At 36.3% G+C, this 21,452-nt stretch overlaps 1 protein-coding gene across 3 annotated transcripts in view; it reads right to left on the bottom strand.

Moving 5' to 3' along the window:
* Positions 1–1,136: 1,136 nt before the first annotated feature.
* The window catches only part of RAB23 (RAB23, member RAS oncogene family), a 39,732-nt gene continuing 19,416 nt past the window's right edge, over positions 1,137–21,452 (bottom strand). For all 3 annotated transcript variants that reach the window (XM_037844327.1, XM_037844325.1, XM_037844324.1), the window contains 4 exons: positions 9,433–9,589; positions 7,830–7,912; positions 6,866–6,958; positions 1,137–4,799 (listed from right to left, as the gene is read on the bottom strand). In XM_037844327.1, the coding sequence (XP_037700255.1) occupies positions 4,660–4,799; positions 6,866–6,958; positions 7,830–7,912; positions 9,433–9,589 (473 nt within the window). In that variant the 3' untranslated portion in view covers positions 1,137–4,659. The remainder of the gene's footprint in view (positions 4,800–6,865; positions 6,959–7,829; positions 7,913–9,432; positions 9,590–21,452) is intronic.

Here is a 21,452-nt window from a genome sequence, read left to right as displayed (position 1 = left end):
ACCACAATTATTCAAAGACAACTGAAAGAAAAAGGAAAGAACTGAAAAACTTGGAAAAGAAATGGCAACAAGGACACTAATGAGCTTGAGCTTAGCTATTCTTTTGTTGTGTGTGTGTCTGTCTGCTCATACAACAACCAAGCAAAATAGTAATGGATGAAAGGTAACAACCTTTAGACCTTCTCCAGCACTACCAACTACCACATTGAGTTTTCGATCACAAACTAAGTGAACAACTTAAACTGGACCACACAAGTCTTTTAACTGCCCACCTCAAACCACTAAAATCATAGCATACATGCTTTCCTTGCATAGAGTGGGCTTTCATATCACTACGATAGTCACTCGCACATGTTTGGTGAGGGCCGATTTTAGTAACAGTGTTAATATGCAGTTTTCCAGGGGAGACTAGTTTAAATTGGGCACAATTTGTGCAAGAATTTGGCAAAGGGTATCAGAAGAGATTTGAAAAATCTGGCATTGAAAAACTGACTTAGCAGTTGGATACAGGGAGTTTTATAAATACATCTCCAAATGTAATTGTCAGACCTCAGAGGTCTGAAGATGATACAGCCTTGTGACAAAACAAAACATGGGAGGTACAATACTGCTACCACTGGGTTAAGTTTTCTGGCAGGAAGACCCAGCACAAATGCCCAGCCTCACCTCTTACCAACCAAGAGCCCCCAGGGGCAAGTCATTTAACCTCTTGAGATCCCTGCCCATCCCAAATGCAAAATCAGGTAACAATGTTCCCATACTACATGCAAGGTGCCTAGCCTGATGCCTTACACAGAGAAAGCACTTGCTAAATAAATTTGAACTGCATAGTCATTTTATACCACAAGACAAAGTAAATGTGTTATTTAGGGGCCAAAACCCTCAAAGCAGGACAAACTTTTCTTTAAAACAGACTGATAAAATTATAAACAGCTGTCAAGGCAAATTATTTAAACCACAGTGCTACTAAGTTGCAAAATAGCCACTGTCAATAAAATGAGTATACTAAATAGTGGCAGAATATCTGAAACATGAAATATTCTTAGTTTGTTTAGATTTTTTTTTTAAATAGCAGTCTTTTCTATTTGGTTTCATATTGGTGATACACATCACACATTTCACACAATTCTAGCTTTGAAATGCATTTATTTTTTGATTATTGGAATTCATCTTTCATGAATTTTTATTGAGTAGTATATTTAAATTAAGCTTGAGGGCATAAATGCAAACCAACAGCAATACATAAAAGCAGTTTTCCATTCAAATTTACAAAAAGTTTAATAGTAACAAAAATATAAACTGGGTTCTTTCTCCTTTTACTCCAAAGTTTTTATTTTTAAAAGACCAGTCACAATGATCCTACTACAGATATTCAACAGAGAGAAGAAAAGGATCACTACCTAATAAAGGTTACACCAAATCATCCAGTTATCCAAGGGATTGGCTATTGGATTGTCTGGAGTCCACTATGGCCTTAAATATTTACGGTTAGCAAGTAAAGTTCACGTTTGACTGTCTCATGTTTTATAGGTGAAAACCTAAACGGTGACAAGAGTACACATGATACTTGTAACTAAATAGTTCAAACTGACTAAATCTACCCCTTCATAAGATGATTGTGCAGTGTGTAATAGTTAACTGAATGCCTTCACCCTGTGAGTCCATTTTGTTTTCAGGAAAACATACACTCTAATTACATATTAATGGCAGCATTTCAGCAGGTTACCAGTAATTATTTCAAAGGTTTCGAAAAAGATGCTAACAATTAAACAATACATCTTGCATTAAAGTAATACAACACTTTAAGTTGGGACATTAAGTCCTAAGGCCTACTCACCATTCTAAGATCTTCAGAAAAGATCACAGGCAGAGTGGACCACACATTAATGAGTGTTATTTCTAAGCAATGCATTGCCAACTTCTGAAACCCATCTAACTTCATTCCACACTGTGGAATTTTTTTGGTAGTGTTAGTTTTACTTTATTTTGAAAAAATACATGTGTGCTATCAACTTGGGACAGATAAAAAGGAAAACATTTAACCTGGTTTTATTTAACTTATTGCCATGACGGATATTCTATATGCTATTTAATTTGATAGGCAGAGAATGAAAAAGGAAAAGGAAACATGAGGAACTCTGAGATATGGCGACTACCCCACAGCTATGTATCTGTGTTAAAAACCAGCCATAATATTAAAAAAAAGTGGATTAGAGCACAAATGCACAATGGCCAAGAGTCCCGGACAGGCTGTGCTTTAGCATCAATGTTTCATTAGAAGGAATAAAGTTATTTACAGGAAATAAAAGTCTCTGAGAAAAAACAACTTAATGTCAGCGATGCAAGCCCTAGAACATAACACAACACAGACAGGAGGCACAATACTGCTGGGTTAAGCTTTGCTGAAGGATCTGGGTCAAGCACCCAGTCCTACCTCTTCAGAATTAATTGAGAAATTATTTAATAGTATCACTTATGGCCAAACTTCAGGTCTACTTGATTATTTTAAATGACTAATTACAGTTAGGTTTAAAATATAGCAGTGCAAATTAAAACCTCAAATATGTAACAAAGGTCTCTTCGGCTCTTGTAAAAAAGGAAAAACAGACATAATTAAACACATTAAATCATATTACAAATATTAGAGAACTGGAACCATCATCAGAAATTTCATTTCTTATAAAGTAACAAATTTTTATCCACATTCATTAATTGCTATATGAAATAGAACTGCAACATATTATACGTGATTTTTCTACTAATGAAAACCACAAGACTATTTGCTGTAAAATGTATTTTGGGCAAAAAGAAAGAAGAGACTACATTTCAAGAGTAGAAAAGGAAAGATGAGTTACTCATTAGCAGGTGTCCATTGTTAGGTTACGAACCAAGTTTTTCCCAACACCTATCCCACCGCCAGCAATGGGAGCAGTGACAACTCATGACCTAAAAGTAAACATTTTATATTATTTTGAAATAGATAATGCCAGATTATTTCAATATTATGAAAAGCAAACATTCTTGATAACTTAATAAGGATGTTCTGGAAAATTCTATTTATGTTCTCAGCATTAATCTGGGCAAGGGTGAGAGAGTGGTGCAGATGGAAGACTTAAAAACAAAACAAGATAAAACATACAAGAGGAATAAACAAAGCATTATGTATTTAGTACAAATAATGAAAAATTACTTCATGGTGCTCATATTTTTCAAGAGAAGTTTCTTTTATATATTGTGAAATTCTGTTAAACCAAGAATATTGAAAGGGATTATTTATAGGTTAAAAACAAACAATTGATAAATTATGTTTTAACGTAATTCATGCAATTATCTACTGTCCCAAGTCACAAAATTTATGCTCTGACACATATTAAAATCATTTCTTAAGATAAATTATTTTGTATTTGGTGCTGACAGAGCTCTTGAGAAAGTGCCATACAAACCCAAGGTTATAGAAAATTTTAAGTGATAATCTTGAAATACCACACAAAAATGTGTAAACAAAAGAATGTTTTATAATTGCAGGGCATTATAAAATTCATAATTTGGATTAGGACAAGAGACCATCTTGTCCATTTTTTTAAAATTGTTAGCTTAATTTTTAAAGTTCAAAATTGGGTTCTCAGTCAGCAGCAAAAGGTGCTGAATGCAGCACTGTACTTTATAGGACATAATGAGTAACTGCAGATGTCCTGCTTATTGGCTCAGGGACTGGGCTAACCTTTTCACAGCACAAACTCACACACTAGCGGACGGACATACAAAAAAATTAGCTCTCAGATTTTACCTAGTCTCACCTGAGAGATGCTCTAGCATTAAAATGTCTATACTCCTCTTCTGTTTACTCTGTCAGAGAGGAAAACTGCTTTTTAAAGATATTACAACAATATAAATGATAGTAAAGCCCTATAAAAATTAAGTATGATATTTTTGGCACAAAGTACTTTTTAAATCCAAGCTCAATTTGCAAAATATATGTCTGGAATTTCTCATTTGAAAATAAAAACTTTTAACATACACACAATGTGTAAATGATTTTATGAAAACATTAGTTAGAATCTAAGTTTCCTTAAATACTGCACATACCTTCAGTTTACTTCAGTATCAATATCTGCATGCATACCTCCACACTCTACATTATACAGGTATTGCACAAGTAACATTGCCAAAGTACACACTAACGCAGCCTGGCAAAATATAGGGTTTATCTTTCAATATTATATTTCTGGTAAGTTTTCAGATTCAGTATTATTCTTCAGAAAAGCGACATGGTCAATTTCAGAAAAAGAATGGTCGTTATCTTTCCTTGGTCCATAATATTAAGACCTACCAAAATATTTAGGAATTCCATTTATTTTTCCAGGATTTTGAAATTCAGCAAAACCTGTTTTTGACATTTCTTCCAGCATTCCCTCAAAAACAGGAAAAGCTTCGTCTTATGTAAAAAATTAAAACGAGTCCACAGGGCAGTACTTTTTCCACCAGAGGTCTCACTCTACATTCAGAAAAACATTGCCAGAGCTATATTTAAGTCTGTCAACTTTCAGAGAGCCATTAAGTGCAAAGTCTGCTAAAAGACCTATAACATACCATGACAGCTATATGCATTTCTTGCTGAATTGCACAATATTATTCAATTTTCTTCCTCCCTAAAACTGTTTAGGGTATGCTACAGCTGCTAAAAGGATTTCTGTTTTTCTTGGTCCTCTGCTTGTTGGGTCTAAGATTGATGACATCTCCACCATTAAGGGTACTTGAATTCTGACCCGAGTGACTTCCACCAGAAGTATTAAAGACACCTGTGTAAAGTAAGGGACAACACAGAGATTGACACTGATGCACTTCAAGGTTTCCTACTGCAGCTTATGCATCCAGCATTTTAGTAAAATCATTAATATTTTCAAGTATGTTACAATTTAAATTTTTGTTTTCATTTATTCTTAACAGCTTAATACACTAATACACATGGTTCCAAGGCAAGCATGTTATCAGTTTTCCTATGTATTCTTCCAGGGATATTTTATACATATGTAGACAAACATGTATATATATATACACATATTATTTTTTCCTCCCTTTTCTACCCAAATGGTGGCATACTCTACACACTGCTCTAGATCTTTTCATTAACAATAATAATAATAATAGTGATAATAATAATGAAATCTTAGAAATCTGAGATCAGTAAATATGATAATTTTAATAAAATCACTTACTAACCTCACATCATGACTTCCTCAAGAATAACTGATTTGTAGTCAACAACAGTATTTGTGTGATTTTATGTTAAGAAAAACATTGCATATGTGAAAACTCACAGTATTATAAATTTTCCTATTTTAAGTTAAAACAACAAAAAAGTAGTCTACAGATGAGTAGACAAAAGGGAGGAATTGAAGAAAACTTTTTAATAATTATAGTTTCTATTTTGAACTGTGCCAATCACAAAATGTAATCTTCCGTTTAGGAACTAGTTAGCATCCATGGTATACAAAAGCCTACAGAGATACAAAGGTACAAAGATGACCAAGACCAATTCCTGCTGACAAGTTTACAATTTACTGTATGAGATGAGGTGGAATACAAATAAATGATGCTATAAGACACTATATGCTAAGAGCCAGTAACAGTGGCAAAAGATCCCCATGGATGGTTCAAAGGAAGGACCATTGTGTCTAATTCGTAAGAAAGGAAAAAACTACATGAAGAAGGTGGAATTGGATACCTGGCAATTCCCTGGACTTAGATCTCTGTTCTTTTGGGAAAAAAGTATTGAGACTGTGGATTCCCTCAAAGACATAGCTCAGAGAGATCTCTAGACAGTCCATGGGGAATGAAGAGTTCTTGAACAGAAGGTGGGAAAGGGAGGCCATTCTTGATAGAAGAACCAAAATAAGCAAAGGTGAAGAGGTAAGAAAGCATTGGGCGTGCTCAGGAAAGACCATGACCTGGGGCAGGAGCTGCACCAGGGTACATGTAGACTAGTGGGATATGAGACTGCACAGGAAGGCTGGATGAAACTGTTTTAAATGCTGGAGTGAGTGAGTCTGCATTTAATTTGTTCCATAATGAGAACCTATCAAAGGATTTTAATCAGAAGCAAGTGTGGGGGCAAGAAGACCAGACCATTTGGAAGCTTATTTTAAACATCCTCTTGTTTCACAAAGCATTTGAGGTGTCTTGTCAATAGGAACAAATGCAATAAAAACATAAAAATAAGAAAAAAGCCATAACCAAAGGAAAATGTAAATTAAAACGGGTCAAGAAAATAATGCATGTGTTTATGTGTATGTCATGGGAGGGGGCATGGAATAACAGACAGGAAGTCTTTAATAGACTACACAGCTGCTTTAGAACCAAGAAACTTGGCTTTCAACTTCCTGGAAGCCAAAACAAAATGGGAGACATGATCAGTCTGTTCTCACTGTTAAAGAGAAGACAACACACCTGTTAAGGGAATGCTAAACTTTGGCTAAAACGTAGCATTAAATTTAAAAATTCAATTATCAGATAATGAGTAAGATGGTAGGAAAAGGAAAAGGTAAGAAGTATTCCAAGTATAGAATTAGAGGAACAAGTGTTATAAAGCTCCTTTACATAAAAGATGAGCTTTATACAAAGTCTGTAAAATTTCTCCTGTCTTTAATATATCAAATGGATTTAAAGAATTCAATAGTAATAAACTTTTTTTCAAAACGCCTTTTAACAAGAGACCTGATATTCTTAAGTTTAATAATCACTGATCTGATGCTTTCTTATCACACTCCTCAAATAAATAAGCACCATACTAAAACTAACAAATATAATAACAAATGAAAAATAAATTTGCCAGGTAAACACAGGCTGAAATTTGCTGGGTACTTACCAATTTTGTTACTACTTGAACACATTACTTCTGGGTCCTCAACTATTTGTTGTTTGAGTTTTTGAAGATATTTTTCAGCCAAATATTTAAAAACTAGAATAAAAACACACATATCCCCATCAGGTCAGTATGGTTTATGCATGCAAAATGTGTTATTTGACATCACTTATTATAATTTTATACTTACTAAACAAATGTAAACTTAAATTAGAATTAGCACACAACCTAATTAGAAATTCAACTTTTATAAATTATTTGAGCAATACCTGAAAAGTACAATGATAATACTAGTAAATGTATACTGGTATTTCATCAGTAAAGAAGTGAAATAATACTAGAGTCACTGGCACTTTAGTGAAAACTACTTGAATAGTGATCAATACTTAGCAGTGCTAAACTGACTCAGACTTGAAAAGAGGCTACTTTCTTCAGTTGAAGACTACTATTAGAATAAAGACTTGATTAACAACTGAGTTGCACTCTAATAATGTAAATATCAATTCTGGAATCAGAAAAAAAAACTATCATCTTTCTCTAATCTCACTTTCTTATACTGGTAAGTATCAAATGAATTAAGGTCATTATTACCTAGGAGAATATCTAAGACCCTGGAGTTCTAAAACAATGCAGTAATTTGAAACACAGAAGATTAAAAAAAGGTATGCACTAAAAACATGTATACATACTCATGCATATATAGCTTAGATTTTTAAAAAATATTTTTCTTAAAAAAATAACAAACACTAAAAACACCAAAGATTTGTTATAGAGAGTAATAAATATTTAAGGACATTAGTAAATAAGTACCTGAATATGAAAAAGCAAGCATGCCTTTAAATCATAAAGATAGGTGACAAAAAGAAAATTTTGTTCTCATCACAAATACAATTTCTAACACAATAGAAAAAGTATAAGAATAACATAAGCTCCCTATTGCAATAATTTTTTTAAAAGGGCAATTTACCTTCATTTACATTTAGATCCTCTTTCACTGATGTTCTGTAGAATCTTAACTTTAATCTTTTTGCCAGTGCCTCAGCTTCCTCACTGAATATCAGTTTAGGAAAGAAAAAAAAAAAAAAAAAAAAAAAAAAAAGACTTATAAAGGTAACTTCTGATAGCTCCTTTTAAAAAAAATCACTTTTATTTTATTTACAGAATGCCAGGGAAAGAGGGGAATCAGAACTTGCAGAAATTTTTCATATTTATTTTTTAAAAACTTTGATATTGACTCCCAGTCAAGTAAAACCAGTTTAAAGCTATGTTCTGAGTGCTCAAATGTGGTTTTTAGTCTTTACCACCCATTATGCTGTACCTATAAAGTAACTAATCTCTAGACCTAAAATGGGTTAATTATTACTTTACATAATACTTTAATCATTTCTCTTACTTCTGCTTTTAAGAACATTTGGGTTTAATTATCCTCTGAAAATCTTATACTGAATTACTTATTTTACTCTTACTGGCCATGAAACTACTTTGTTAACAAAAGCCAAAGTCAATATATTAATGGCTAGTTGTGTCTACAAGAGCAGACTCCTGATTTTAGTTTTACTGTGGTGATCATGCTCTAAACCGGCACACAGCGACCTTCATGCCCTTGTGCAGTCCCCGCACACATTGTATCATGTTTGTTCTATGTGACCAATAACATTCAGCACAAGTAATCACAGGTAACTTCTGAGGCTAGGTTACAAAAGTCTTTATGGTTTCAGCCTTGCTTTTTCTTGGATCAGCCGCTCTGTGAGAAGCCAGCTGCCATGTCATGAAAACACTTAAGCAGCCCGAAGGAGAGGCCCATGGTGAGGAACTTAAGCCTCCTGCCAACAGCCAAGTCAGTAAGCCGTCTTAGAAGTGGATCCTCCAGTCCCAGTCAAGCCTTTATGTGACTACAACACCAGCCGACATCTTGACTGCAACCACATGAAAAACTCTGAGTCATAATCACCCAGCTAAGCCACTTTTAAAACCTGGCCCACTGAAAGAGTGCAATAATAAATGTTTGGGGTAATTAGTCTTAATTTGTCATACAGCAATGAAAAAATAATGCAAGGAATGCAAAAAGTTCAGGTAAAAAACCAATAAAGACTTTCAAAGCTATCAAAAACATGAATAATGCAATAAGTAAATATTTACAGACAGAAATTATCTGAATGCTAAACTTTGTTCACAAATTTGAGCATACTAGTTCTGAATTCACAAACAATATGAATCTGAAATTTTATCTATTTAAATTCAACACTGGGCATTAAAAATTTCTAGGAATGTTTTTCTTAACATTACTACAATGTTTAGGTTTCAATTAACATGAAAAATTGGATTTGTGGTACAAAGACCTAAGAATGGAATCCTAAAAGGATATTCAAAATTTATTCCTTTAACTTTCTCTAATTACAAAGTGAAAATTTTTTTTCACCAAATTTAATCACATAGAATACCTCACAGAAATTTGAGGTATTAGGCAGTCTTTATAAAAACCATTCCTAAATTAAGTCTAGGAAACAGATAGAGTGTAAAATGTTTTAACTTTTGTAGAATTATTGCCTTTTCCCACCCCCCCATCTTACTTCTTTATACAAGAATCATCGAAAAGATCAATCTTGTTTTGTACAAGGACAGTGGGTATATCTCCAACTTCAGCTACTACTTTCTCTCTCCAACTGGGAATTGCTTCAAAAGAGTCCCTGTCAGTGGTAGAAAATACAAGCACACAAGCCTGGGCTCCTATAACGTAAAAAAACAACAACAAACAAACAAACAAAACCTGTTATTTACATTATGAAACAATCCTATGTGGAGCAGGGGCAACTTTTACCTATTCAAAACAACATTTATGTACAGTAAATAAGTGTTGAATTGATCTTTGTAGCGCTCTACTTATTTTTCAACACGTAACTATTTTCTAATTCAAAGAATCAATTTTTATCAAGAACGTGGTTCTTAAATTTCTACAAGTATCAAAATATCCTCAAAATTATACACATTCTTTTTGGAAAATGATATATTTAATTCCATTGCAAGAGCTAGAGAGAAGGGTAGTAAACTTAATAGGAATGATAGGCTGTTTTCAAGTTCTTACTGTTAATATATTTCATTTGTTTCTTAATTTCTCTCAGCACAGATTTAGGAAAAAATTATGAGAAATAAAGTCCTAATTTTTATATTCACTTTCTTCTCTAAAATTCTGCATTATTTTATTTTAGTAACAGAATACCAGTAATCCTAACCAATATAATTTGAGAGGCAATGCCAAGAGTAAAAAAATATATATATATAATAGAGGAAGGAAAAAAGATTTAATTTTTTACCCTGTTTGCATAACTCCCATACCATACCAACTGAAAATATTTTAACCATCAACTATCCCATCAGGCTGATAATATCTAAGATTTAAAATAAGCAGCAGATAATTCCTAGAGTGATATCATGTGTGACAACATTCCTAGAGATAATTCCTAGAGTGACAACATGGTGATGTAAGATATCCCCTAAAAACTCCTCCACAGAGATTCAGTGAATATAAGAACAAATTCCACTTGCTTTGAACACTGGAAGACGGTAGACACTGGAGAAGGACTCCATAAACACTGAATCGAGAAAAGAGAAAAATATCAGGTAGGAAATTTATGTCCCAGACTGGCCAGTCCTCTTCCCTCTTCCTCACTTGATCCCAGGCAACTTGGGAGTTTTCCAAAGGCAGAGGCCCAGGTCCCTTCTACCTGTGACACAGACTACAGAGGAACTCAGAGCAGTGAGTTATAATCCCACACATATACAGACACAGGGACTAAAATGTGCAGAGACCCAGGGTGGAATGCAAGCCACTAGGAGTGCTGCATACAAAAGGGCCCTGCGGGGGAGGGGGAGAAGGAAGAAGGAAAAACCATGGCAGAATGGCAGCGGCCAAGTGGTACAGTCACTCAGTCCACTTACTTTTGGTGGCACTCCCTAAATGCAAAATGTACTTTCCTGGAGTGACCCACCTATCTGGATTGACCCCATCTGGCTCCCCAGGGCGGAATGCCCTAATGAAGAAGAAACCAGAGGCAGAAAAGCCTCACAGAAAAAATAAAGAGGGGGTGGGGTGGGGATGGGGGGTGTTTAAACCAAACTGCTACAGGTCTGAAGGGTCCTAGAAATGAAAAGTATAAAGAAAACAAGGCACTGAATGAAGGAGAGAATTTAAACAAATCATAGGAGCTGAGGAGAAAATCCTGCACAAAAACAAACAGAGCAAGATTCCCAGAGAATGAACAGAGAAAAGGAAGCTTTCTCCTGGGGGGGTGATACAATTATACAAAAAGTGCAATCTTAAAAATTGTACCACATACCCAGGGCAAGAATCACATGAAGAAGAGCTGAGAAAATCTGATCAATTAAACTCAGGCTACTCTAAAGGTCTGGAATAAGTTGGAACAGGCATCAAAGAAGAGCTTTAACACAAAGCCAGTCAACAATAAAACTCTAGACAAGATGGAGAAACTGACCTTCAGAGTTAACTCACCAAAATAATCAGATACCTAGACAAGCAAAAATTTGTAAGCCATACTAAGAAACAGGAAGATATGGCTCAGTCTAGGGAACAAATTAAAATTCAAAGAAGACACAGAACTTAAAACAACTAATCAAAGAAGTTCAAACAAATCTCCTAAATCAATTCATGGGGATGAAGGAAAATATGCATAAAGAGATAAAGGATATTAAAAAGACAATGTATGAGCATAAATAAGAATATGAAAGTATAAAAAGAAACATAATAGAAATTATACGGATGAAAGGCACAATAGTAGAGATTAAAAATTTACTAGAGGCATACAACAGCAGATTGAACAGGCAGGAGAAAGAATCAGTAAACTATAAGACAGGGCACTGAATAGCCAAAACCATCTTGAAAAAGAGGAATGAAGGCAGAAGACTCACACATCCTGACTTGAAAATATATTACAAAGCTACAGTGGTCAAAAGAGCATGATACTGGCACAAAGACAGATACAGTGACCAACAAAATTGAATTGAGAATTCAGAAATAGACCCTCACATCTATTGCAAATTGATTTTTGACAAGTCTGAAAAGTCCACTCAATTGGGAAAGAATAATCTCTTCAACAAATGGTCCTGGGAGAACTGGTATCCATATGCAAAAGACTGAAAGAGGATCCCTATCACACATAATATACAAAAATTAACTCAAAATGTATCAAAGACCTAAATATGAAAATCATGACTATGAGCCTCCCAGAAGAAAATGTAGGGAAGCATCTTCAGGATCTTGTGTTAGGCAATGGTTTCTTAGACTTTATACCCAAAGCACAAACTACAAAAGAAAGAATAGACAAATGTGACCTCATCAAAATTAAAAATTTCTGTGCCTCAAAGGACTTTGTCACAATAGTGAAAAGATAACCTACCCTATGGGAGAACATATTTGGCAACTACCCATCTGATAAGTGTTTGATAAGCAGAATATATAACGAAATCCTACAACTCAACAATAAAGAGACAAATGACTTTAAAACAGGGCAAAAGACTTGAACAGACATTTCTCCAAAGAGGATAAACAAATGGCTAAAAAGCACATGAAAAAGATACTCCACATCACTAGCTTTAAGGGAAATGCAAATCAAAACCATGAGAAATCATTTCACACCCATTAGAATGGCTACTACTAAGAAAACAGAAAAATGCAAGTGTTGATGAGATGTGGAGAAACAGGAACACTCATTCATTGCTGGCTGGAATATAAAATGGAGTAGTTGCTGTGGAAGACAATTTGGCAGTTTCTCAGGAAGCTAAGTATAGAATTACCATATGACCCAGCAATCCCACTACTAGGTATATACCCAGAAGAATTGAAAGTAGGGGCTTAAATAGATACTTGCACACTGAAGTTCAAAGCAGCATTATTCACAATTGCCAAAAGATGGAAGCAACCAAAAACTCCATCAGCCAATGAACAGATAAATAAAATGTGGTATGTACACACAATAGAATATTACTCAGCTGTAAAAAGGAATTAAGTCCTGATGCGACATGGATAAACCTTGAGGACATTATGCTGCGTGAAATAACCAGACATAAAAGGACAAATATTATATGATCTCACTGATATGAACTAATGTTAAGAAATTCATAGACTTGGAATTTAGATAGGTTACCAGGGACAGACTGGGTTTATTAGAAAATGGGAAGTTGATGCTTAATTTGTACACAATTTCTATTTATGTAGATGTTCTAGTTTGCTAATGCTGCCGAATGCAAAACACCAGAGATGGATTGGCTTTTATAAAAAGGGGGTTTATCTGGCTATACAGTTACAGTCTTAAGGCCACAAAGTGTCCAAGGTAACACATCAGTAATCGGGTACCTTCAATGGAGGATGGCCAATGGCATCCGGAAAACCTCTGTTAGCTGGGAAGACATGTGGTTGGCGTCTCCTCCAAAGCTCTGGTTTCAAAATGGCTTTCTCCCAGGACGTTCCTCTCTAGCAAGCTTGCACCTCTTCAAAACGTCACTCACAGCTGCACTCCGTTCAGTCTCTTTGAGTCAGCACATTTATATGGCTCCACTGATCAAGGCCCACCCTGAATGAGCAGGGCCACACCTCCATGGGAGTATCCCACCAGAGTCACCTCCCACAGCTGGGTGGGGCACATCTCCATGCAAACAACCTAATCCAAACATTCCAACTTAATCCCCACTATTATGCTTGCCCCACAAGACTGCATCAAAGAATATGGCTTTTTCTGGGGGACATAATACATTCAAACCGGCACAGTAGATTATAAAGTTTTGTAAATGGATGGTGATGATGGTAGCATAATATTGTGAGTGTAATGAATAGCACTGAATTATATAGGTGAATGTGGTTAAAAGAGGAAACTTTAGGTGATAAATGTTACTCAAATAAATTAAACAGATAGAATATAGGACTGTATGACACAGGGAACCCTATTTCGACAATGGACTATAATTAACAGTATAAGAATGTTCCTTCATAAATTATAACAAAAGTATGACACAAAAACAAGGTGTTAAAATAGGGTGATATATGGGGAAAAATATACCAAATGTAAACTATAATAGTTAATAGTACCATTTTAACAATCTTTCATCAATTCTAACAAAGGTAACTACTGTTTTTAAAAAATAGTACAATTATAAAAAAGTGCTATCATTATTTGCAACAAATGTTCCATACCAGTGCAAGCTGTTGGTGGTGGGGTGGTGAATGGGAATCCTGTATTTTATGCACGATTGTTTTGAACACCTACAACTTCTCTAATAGAAAAAAAAACAAAAACAAAAAAAGATAAGCAGCAATCTCCTTGAAGAAACTGTTCTATAAACAAAGCTGCTGACTCAGGCAACACGGTGACAAAAGGTGTATATACAACAAGAGAAAAGTATCCCTAAGGGTTAGGAGGATTTCCTGGAATTAGGGCAAGTTTTCTTACTTCCTTCTTACTCATTCCTGTAGACTCTTCTAGCATAAGAGTTTCTTACTAAGATTCAAGACATACCTGGGCTAACTAAGAAACTTTAAAGTAAAAATGGTTTGTTCATCACCAGAGGGAAAAGAAGAAGCCTCATCTGAGAATGTCTTCCCTAATCTAAGAATGAACTATAAAACAATTAAGAAAATAATTATACAAAACTCAAAGAAAGAGGGGGGCAGGGCAAGATGGCGGACTGGTGAGCTGTATGTTTTAGTTACTCCTCCAGGAAAGTAGGTAGAAAGCCAGGAACTGCGTGGACTGGACACCACAGAGCAATCTGACTTTGGGCATACTTCATACAACACTCATGAAAACGTGGAACTGCTGAGATCAGCGAAATCTGTAAATTTTTGCGGCCAGGGGACCCGCGCCCCTCCCTGCCAGGCTCAGTCCCGTGGGAGGAGGGGCTGTCAGCTCCGGGAAGGAGAAGGGAGAACTGCAGTGGCAGCCCTTATCGGAAACTCATTCTACTGATCCAAACTCCAACCATAGACAGACTGAGACCAGACACCAGAGAATCTGAGAGCAGCCAGCCCAGCAGAGAGGAGACAGGCATAGAAAAAAAACAACACGAAAAACAAAATAAAAGCGGAGGCTTTTTGGAGTTCTGGTGAACATAGAAAGGGGAAGGGCAGAGCTCAGGCCCTGAGGCGCATATGCAAATCCCGAAGAAAAGCTGATCTCTCTGCCCTGTGGACCTTTCCTTAATGGCCCTGGTTGCTTTGTCTCTTAGCATTTCAATAACCCATTAGATCTCTGAGGAGGGCCCTTTTTTTTTTTTAATCCTTTTTTCTTTTTCTAAAACAATTACTCTAAGAAGCCCAATAGAGAAAGCTTCAAAGACTTGCAATTTGGGCAGGTCAAGTCAAGAGCAGAACTAAGAGAGCTCTGAGACAAAAGGCAATAATCCAGTGGCTGAGAAAATTCACTAAACACCACAACTTCCCAAGAAAAGGGGGGTGTCTGCTCACAGCCATCATCCTGGTGGACAGGAAACACTCCTGCCCATCGCCAGCCCCATAGCCCAGAGCTGCCCCAGACAACCCAGTGTGACGGAAGTGCTTCAAATAACAGGCACACACCACAAAACTGGGCGTGGACATTAGGCTTCCCTGCAACCTCAGCTGATTGTCCCAAGTTGGGAAGGTGGAGCAGTGTGAATTAACAAAGCCCCATTCAGCCATCATTTGAGCAGACTGGGAGCCTCCCTACACAGCCCAGCAGCCCAGAACTGCCCTGGGGGGACGGCACTCACCTCTGACATAGCACAGTCATCCCTCAACAGAAGACCCGGGGTCCACAGCCTGGAAGAGGGGCCCACTTGCAAGTCTCAGGAGCCATACGCCAATACCAAGGACTTGTGGGTCAGTGGCAGAGACAAACTGTGGCAGGACTGAACTGAAGGATTAGACTATTGCAGCAGCTTTAAAACTCTAGGATCACCAGGGAGATTTGATTGTTAGGGCCACCCCCCCTCCCTGACTGCCCAGAAACACGCCCCATATACAGGGCAGGCAACACCAACTACACACGCAAGCTTGGTACACCAATTGGACCCCACAAGACTCACTCCCCCACTCACCAAAAAGGCTAAGCAGGGGAGAACTGACTTGTGGAGAACAGGTGGCTCGTGGACGCCACCTGCTGATTAGTTAGAGAAAGTGTACTACACGAAGCTGCAGATCTGATAAATTAGAGATAAGGACTTCAATTGGTCTACAAATCCTAAAAGAACCCTATCAAGTTCAGCAAATGCCACGAGGCCAAAAACAACAGAAAATTATAAAGCATATGAAAAAACCAGACGATATGGATAACCCAAGCCCAAGCACCCAAATCAAAAGATCAGAAGAGACACAGCACCTAGAGCAGCTACTCAAAGAACTAAAGATGAACAATGAGACCATAGTACGGGATACAAAGGAAATCAAGAAGACCCTAGAAGAGCATAAAGAAGACATTGCAAGACTAAATAAAAAAATGGATGATCTTATGGAAATTAAAGAAACTGTTGACCAAATTAAAAAGATTCTGGACACTCATAGTACAAGACTAGAGGAAGCTGAACAATGAATCAGTGACCTGGAAGATGACAGAATGGAAAATGAAAGCATAAAAGAAAGAATGGGGAAAAAAAATTGAAAAAATCGAAATGGACCTCAGGGATATGATAGATAATATGAAACGTCCGAATATAAGACTCATTGGTGTCCCAGAAGGGGAAGAAAAGGGTAAAGGTCTAGGAAGAGTATTCAAAGAAATTGTTGGGGAAAACTTCCCAAATCTTCTAAACAACATAAATACACAAATCATAAATGCTCAGCGAACTCCAAATAGAATAGATCCAAATAAACCCACTCCGAGACATATACTGATCACACTGTCAAACACAGAAGAGAAGGAGCAAGTTCTGAAAGCAGCAAGAGAAAAGCAATTCACCACATACAAAGGAAACAGCATAAGACTAAGTAGTGACTACTCAGCAGCCACCATGGAGGCGAGAAGGCAGTGGCACGATATATTTAAAATTCTGAGTGAGAAAAATTTCCAGCCAAGAATACTTTATCCAGCAAAGCTTTCCTTCAAATTTGAGGGAGAGCTTAAATTTTTCACAGACAAACAAATGCTGAGAGAATTTGCTAACAAGAGACCTGCCCTACTGGAGATACTAAAGGGAGCCCTACAGACAGAGAAACAAAGACAGGACAGAGAGACTTGGAGAAAGGTTCAGTACTAAAGAGATTCGGTATGGGTACAATAAAGGATATTAATAGAGAGAGGGGAAAAATATGACAAACATAAACCAAAGGATAAGATGGCTGATTCAAGAAATGCCTTCACGGTTATAACGTTGAATGTAAATGGATTAAACTCCCCAATTAAAAGATATAGATTCGCAGAATGGATCAAAAAAAATGAACCATCAATATGTTGCATACAAGAGACTCATCTTAGACACAGGGACACAAAGAAACTGAAAGTGAAAGGATGGAAAAAAATATTTCATGCAAGCTACAGCCAAAAGAAAGCAGGTGTAGCAATATTAATCTCAGATAAAATAGACTTCAAATGCAGGGATGTTTTGAGAGACAAAGAAGGCCACTACATACTAATAAAAGGGGCAATTCAACAAGAAGAAATAACAATTGTAAATGTCTATGCAACCAATCAAGGTGCCACAAAATACATGAGGAAACACTGGCAAAACTAAAGGAAGCAATTGATGTTTCCACAATAATTGTGGGAGACTTCAACACATCACTCTCTCCTATAGATAGATCAACCAGACAGAAGACCAATAAGGAAATTGAAAACCTAAACAATCTGATAAATGAATTAGATTTAACAGACATCTACAGGACATTACATCCCAAATCACCAGGATACACATACTTTTCTAGTGCTCATGGAACTTTCTCCAGAATAGATCATATGCTGGGACATAAAGCAAGCCTCAATAAATTTAAAAAGATTGACCACAATGGAATACAATTAGAAGTCAATAACCATCAGAGACTTAGAAAATTCACAAATACCTGGAGGTTAAACAACACACTCCTAAACAATCAGTGGGTTAAAGAAGAAATAGCAAGAGAAATTGCTAAATATATAGAGACGAATGAAAATGAGAACACAACATACCAAAACCTATGGGATGCAGCAAAAGCAGTGCTGAGGGGGAAATTTATAGCACTAAACGCATATATTAAAAAGGAAGAAAGAGCCAAAATCAAAGAACTAATGGATCAACTGAAGAAGCTAGAAAATGAACAGCAAACCAATCCTAAACCAAGTAGAAGAAAAGAAATAACAAGGATTAAAGCAGAAATAAATGACATGGAGAACAAAAAAACAATAGAGAGGATAAATATCACCAAAAGTTGGTTCTTTGAGAAGATCAACAAGATTGACAAGCCCCTAGCTAGACTGACAAAATCAAAAAGAGAGAAGACCCATAGAAACAAAATAATGAATGAAAAATGTGACATAACTGCAGATCCTGAAGAAATTAAAAAAATTATAAGAAGATATTATGAACAACTGTATGGCAACAAACTGGATAATGCAGAAGAAATGGACAATTTCCTGGAAACACATGAACAACCTAGACTGACCAGAGAAGAAATAGAAGACCTCAACCAACCCATCACAAGCAAAGAGATCCAATCAGTCATCAAAAATCTTCCCACAAATAAATGCCCAGGGCCAGATGGCTTCACAGGGGAATTCTACCAAACTTTCCAGAAAGATCTGACACCAATCTTACTCAACCTCTTTCAAAACAATGAAGAAAATGGAACACTACCTAAGTCATTTTATGAAGCTAACATCAATCTAATACCAAAACCAGGCAAAGATGCTACAAAAAAGGAAAACTACCAGCCAATCTCCCTAATGAATATAGATGCAAAAATCCTCAACAAAATACTTGCAAATCGAATCCAAAGACACATTAAAAAAATCATACACCATGACCCAGTGGGGTTCATTTCAGGCATGCAAGGATGGTTCAACATAAGAAAATCAATCAATGTATTACAACACATTAACAAGTCAAAAGGGAAAAATCAATTGATCATCTCAATAGATGCTGAAAAAGCATCTGACATAATCCAACATCCCTTTTTGATAAAAACACTTCAAAAGGTAGGAATTGAAGGAAACTTCCTCAACATGATAAAGAGCATATATGAAAAACCCACAGCCAGCATAGTACTCAATGGTGAGAGACTGAAAGCCTTCCCTCTAAGATCAGGAACAAGACAAGGATGCCCGCTGTCACCATTGTTATTCAACATTGTGCTGGAAGTGCTAGCCAGGGCAATCCGGCAAGACAAAGAAATAAAAGGCATCCAAATTGGAAAAGAAGAAGTAAAACTGTCATTGTTTGCAGATGATATGATCTTATATCTAGAAAACCCTGAGAAATCGACGATACAGCTACTAGAGCTAATAAACAAATTTAGCAAAGTAGCGGGATACAAGATTAATGCACATAAGTCAGTAATGTTTCTATATGCTAGAAATGAACAAACTGAAGAGACGCTCAAGAAAAAGATACCATTTTCAATAGCAACTAAAAAAATCAAGTACCTAGGAATAAACTTAACCAAAGATGTAAAAGACCTATACAAAGAAAACTACATAACTCTACTAAAAGAAATAGAAGGGGACCTTAAAAGATGGAAAAATATTCCATGTTCATGGATAGGAAGGCTAAATGTCATTAAGATGTCAATTCTACCCAAACTCATCTACAGATTCAATGCAATCCCAATCAAAATTCCAACAACCTACTTTGCAGACTTGGAAAAGCTAGTTATCAAATTTATTTGGAAAGGGAAGATGCCTCGAATTGCTAAAGACACTCTAAAAAAGAAAAACGAAGTGGGAGGACTTACACTCCCTGACTTTGAAGCTTATTATAAAGCCACAGTTGCCAAAACAGCATGGTACTGGCACAAAGATAGACATATAGATCAATGGAATCGAATTGAGAATTCGGAGATAGACCCTCAGATCTATGGCTGACTGATCTTTGATAAGGCCCCCAAAGTCACTGAACTGAGTCATAATGGTCTTTTCAACAAATGGGGCTGGGAGAGTTGGATATCCATATCCCAAAGAATGAAAGAGGACCCCTACCTCACTCCCTACACAAAAATTAACTCAAAATGGACCAAAGATCTCAATATAAAAGAAAGTACCATAAAACTCCTAGAAGATAATGTAGGAAAACATCTTCAAGACCTTGTATTAGGCGGCCACTTCCTAGACTTTACACCCAAAGCACACGCAACAAAAGAGAAAATAGATAAATGGGAACTCCTCAAGCTTAGAAGTTTCTGCACCTCAAAGGAATTTCTCAAAAAGGTAAAAAGGCAGCCAACTCAATGGGAAAAAATTTTTGGAAACCATGTATCTGACAAAAGACTGATATCTTGCATGTATAAAGAAATCCTACAACTCAATGACAATAGTAGACAGCCCAATTATAAAATGGGCAAAAGATATGAAAAGACAGTTCTCTGAAGAGGAAATACAAATGGCCAAGAAACACATGAAAAAATGTTCAGCTTCACTAGCTATTAGAGAGATGCAAATTAAGACCACAATGAGATACCATCTAACACCGCTTAGAATGGCTGCCATTAAACAAACAGGAAACTACAAATGCTGGAGGGGATGTGGAGAAATTGGAACTCTTATTCATTGTTGGTGGGACTGTATAATGGTTCAGCCACTCTGGAAGTCAGTCTGGCAGTTCCTTAGAAAACTAGATATAGAGTTACCATTCGATCCAGCGATTGCACTTCTCGGTATATACCCGGAAGGTCGGAAAGCAGTGACACGAACAGATATCTGCACGCCAATGTTCACAGCAGCATTATTCACAATTGCCAAGAGATGGAAACAACCCAAATGTCCTTCAACAGATGAGTGGATAAATAAAATGTGGTATATACACACGATGGAATACTACACGGCAGTAAGAAGGAACGATCTCGTGAAACATATGACAACATGGATGAACCTTGAAGACATAATGCTGAGTGAAATAAGCCAGGCACAAAAAGAGAAATATTATATGCTACCACTAATGTGAACTTTGAAAAATGTAAAACAAATGGTTTATAATGTAGAATGTAGGGGAACTAGCAATAGAGAGCAATTAAGGAAGGGGGAACAATAATCCAAGAAGAACAGATAAGCTATTTAACGTTCTGGGGATGCCCAGGAATGACTATGGTCTGTTAATTTCTGATGGATATAGTAGGAACAAGTTCACAGAAATGTTGCTATATTATGTAACTTTCTTGGGGTAAAGTAGGAACATGTTGGAAGTTAAGCAGTTATCTTAGGTTAGTTGTCTGTTTCTTACTCCCTTGTTATGGTCTCTTTGAAATGTTCTTTTATTGTATGTTTGTTTTCTTTTTAACTGTTTTTTCATACAGTTGATTTAAAAAAGAAGGGAAAGTTAAAGAAAAAAAAAAGAAAAACAAGGAAAAAAAAGATGTAGTGCCCCCTTGAGGAGCCTGTGGAGAATGCAGGGGTATTCGCCTACCCCACCTCCATGGTTGCTAAGATGA

This window comes from Choloepus didactylus, chromosome 7, assembly GCF_015220235.1.
Source record: "Choloepus didactylus isolate mChoDid1 chromosome 7, mChoDid1.pri, whole genome shotgun sequence".
Lineage (NCBI taxonomy): Eukaryota > Metazoa > Chordata > Mammalia > Pilosa > Megalonychidae > Choloepus > Choloepus didactylus.
This window is presented reverse-complemented; position numbering and strand designations above follow the sequence as displayed.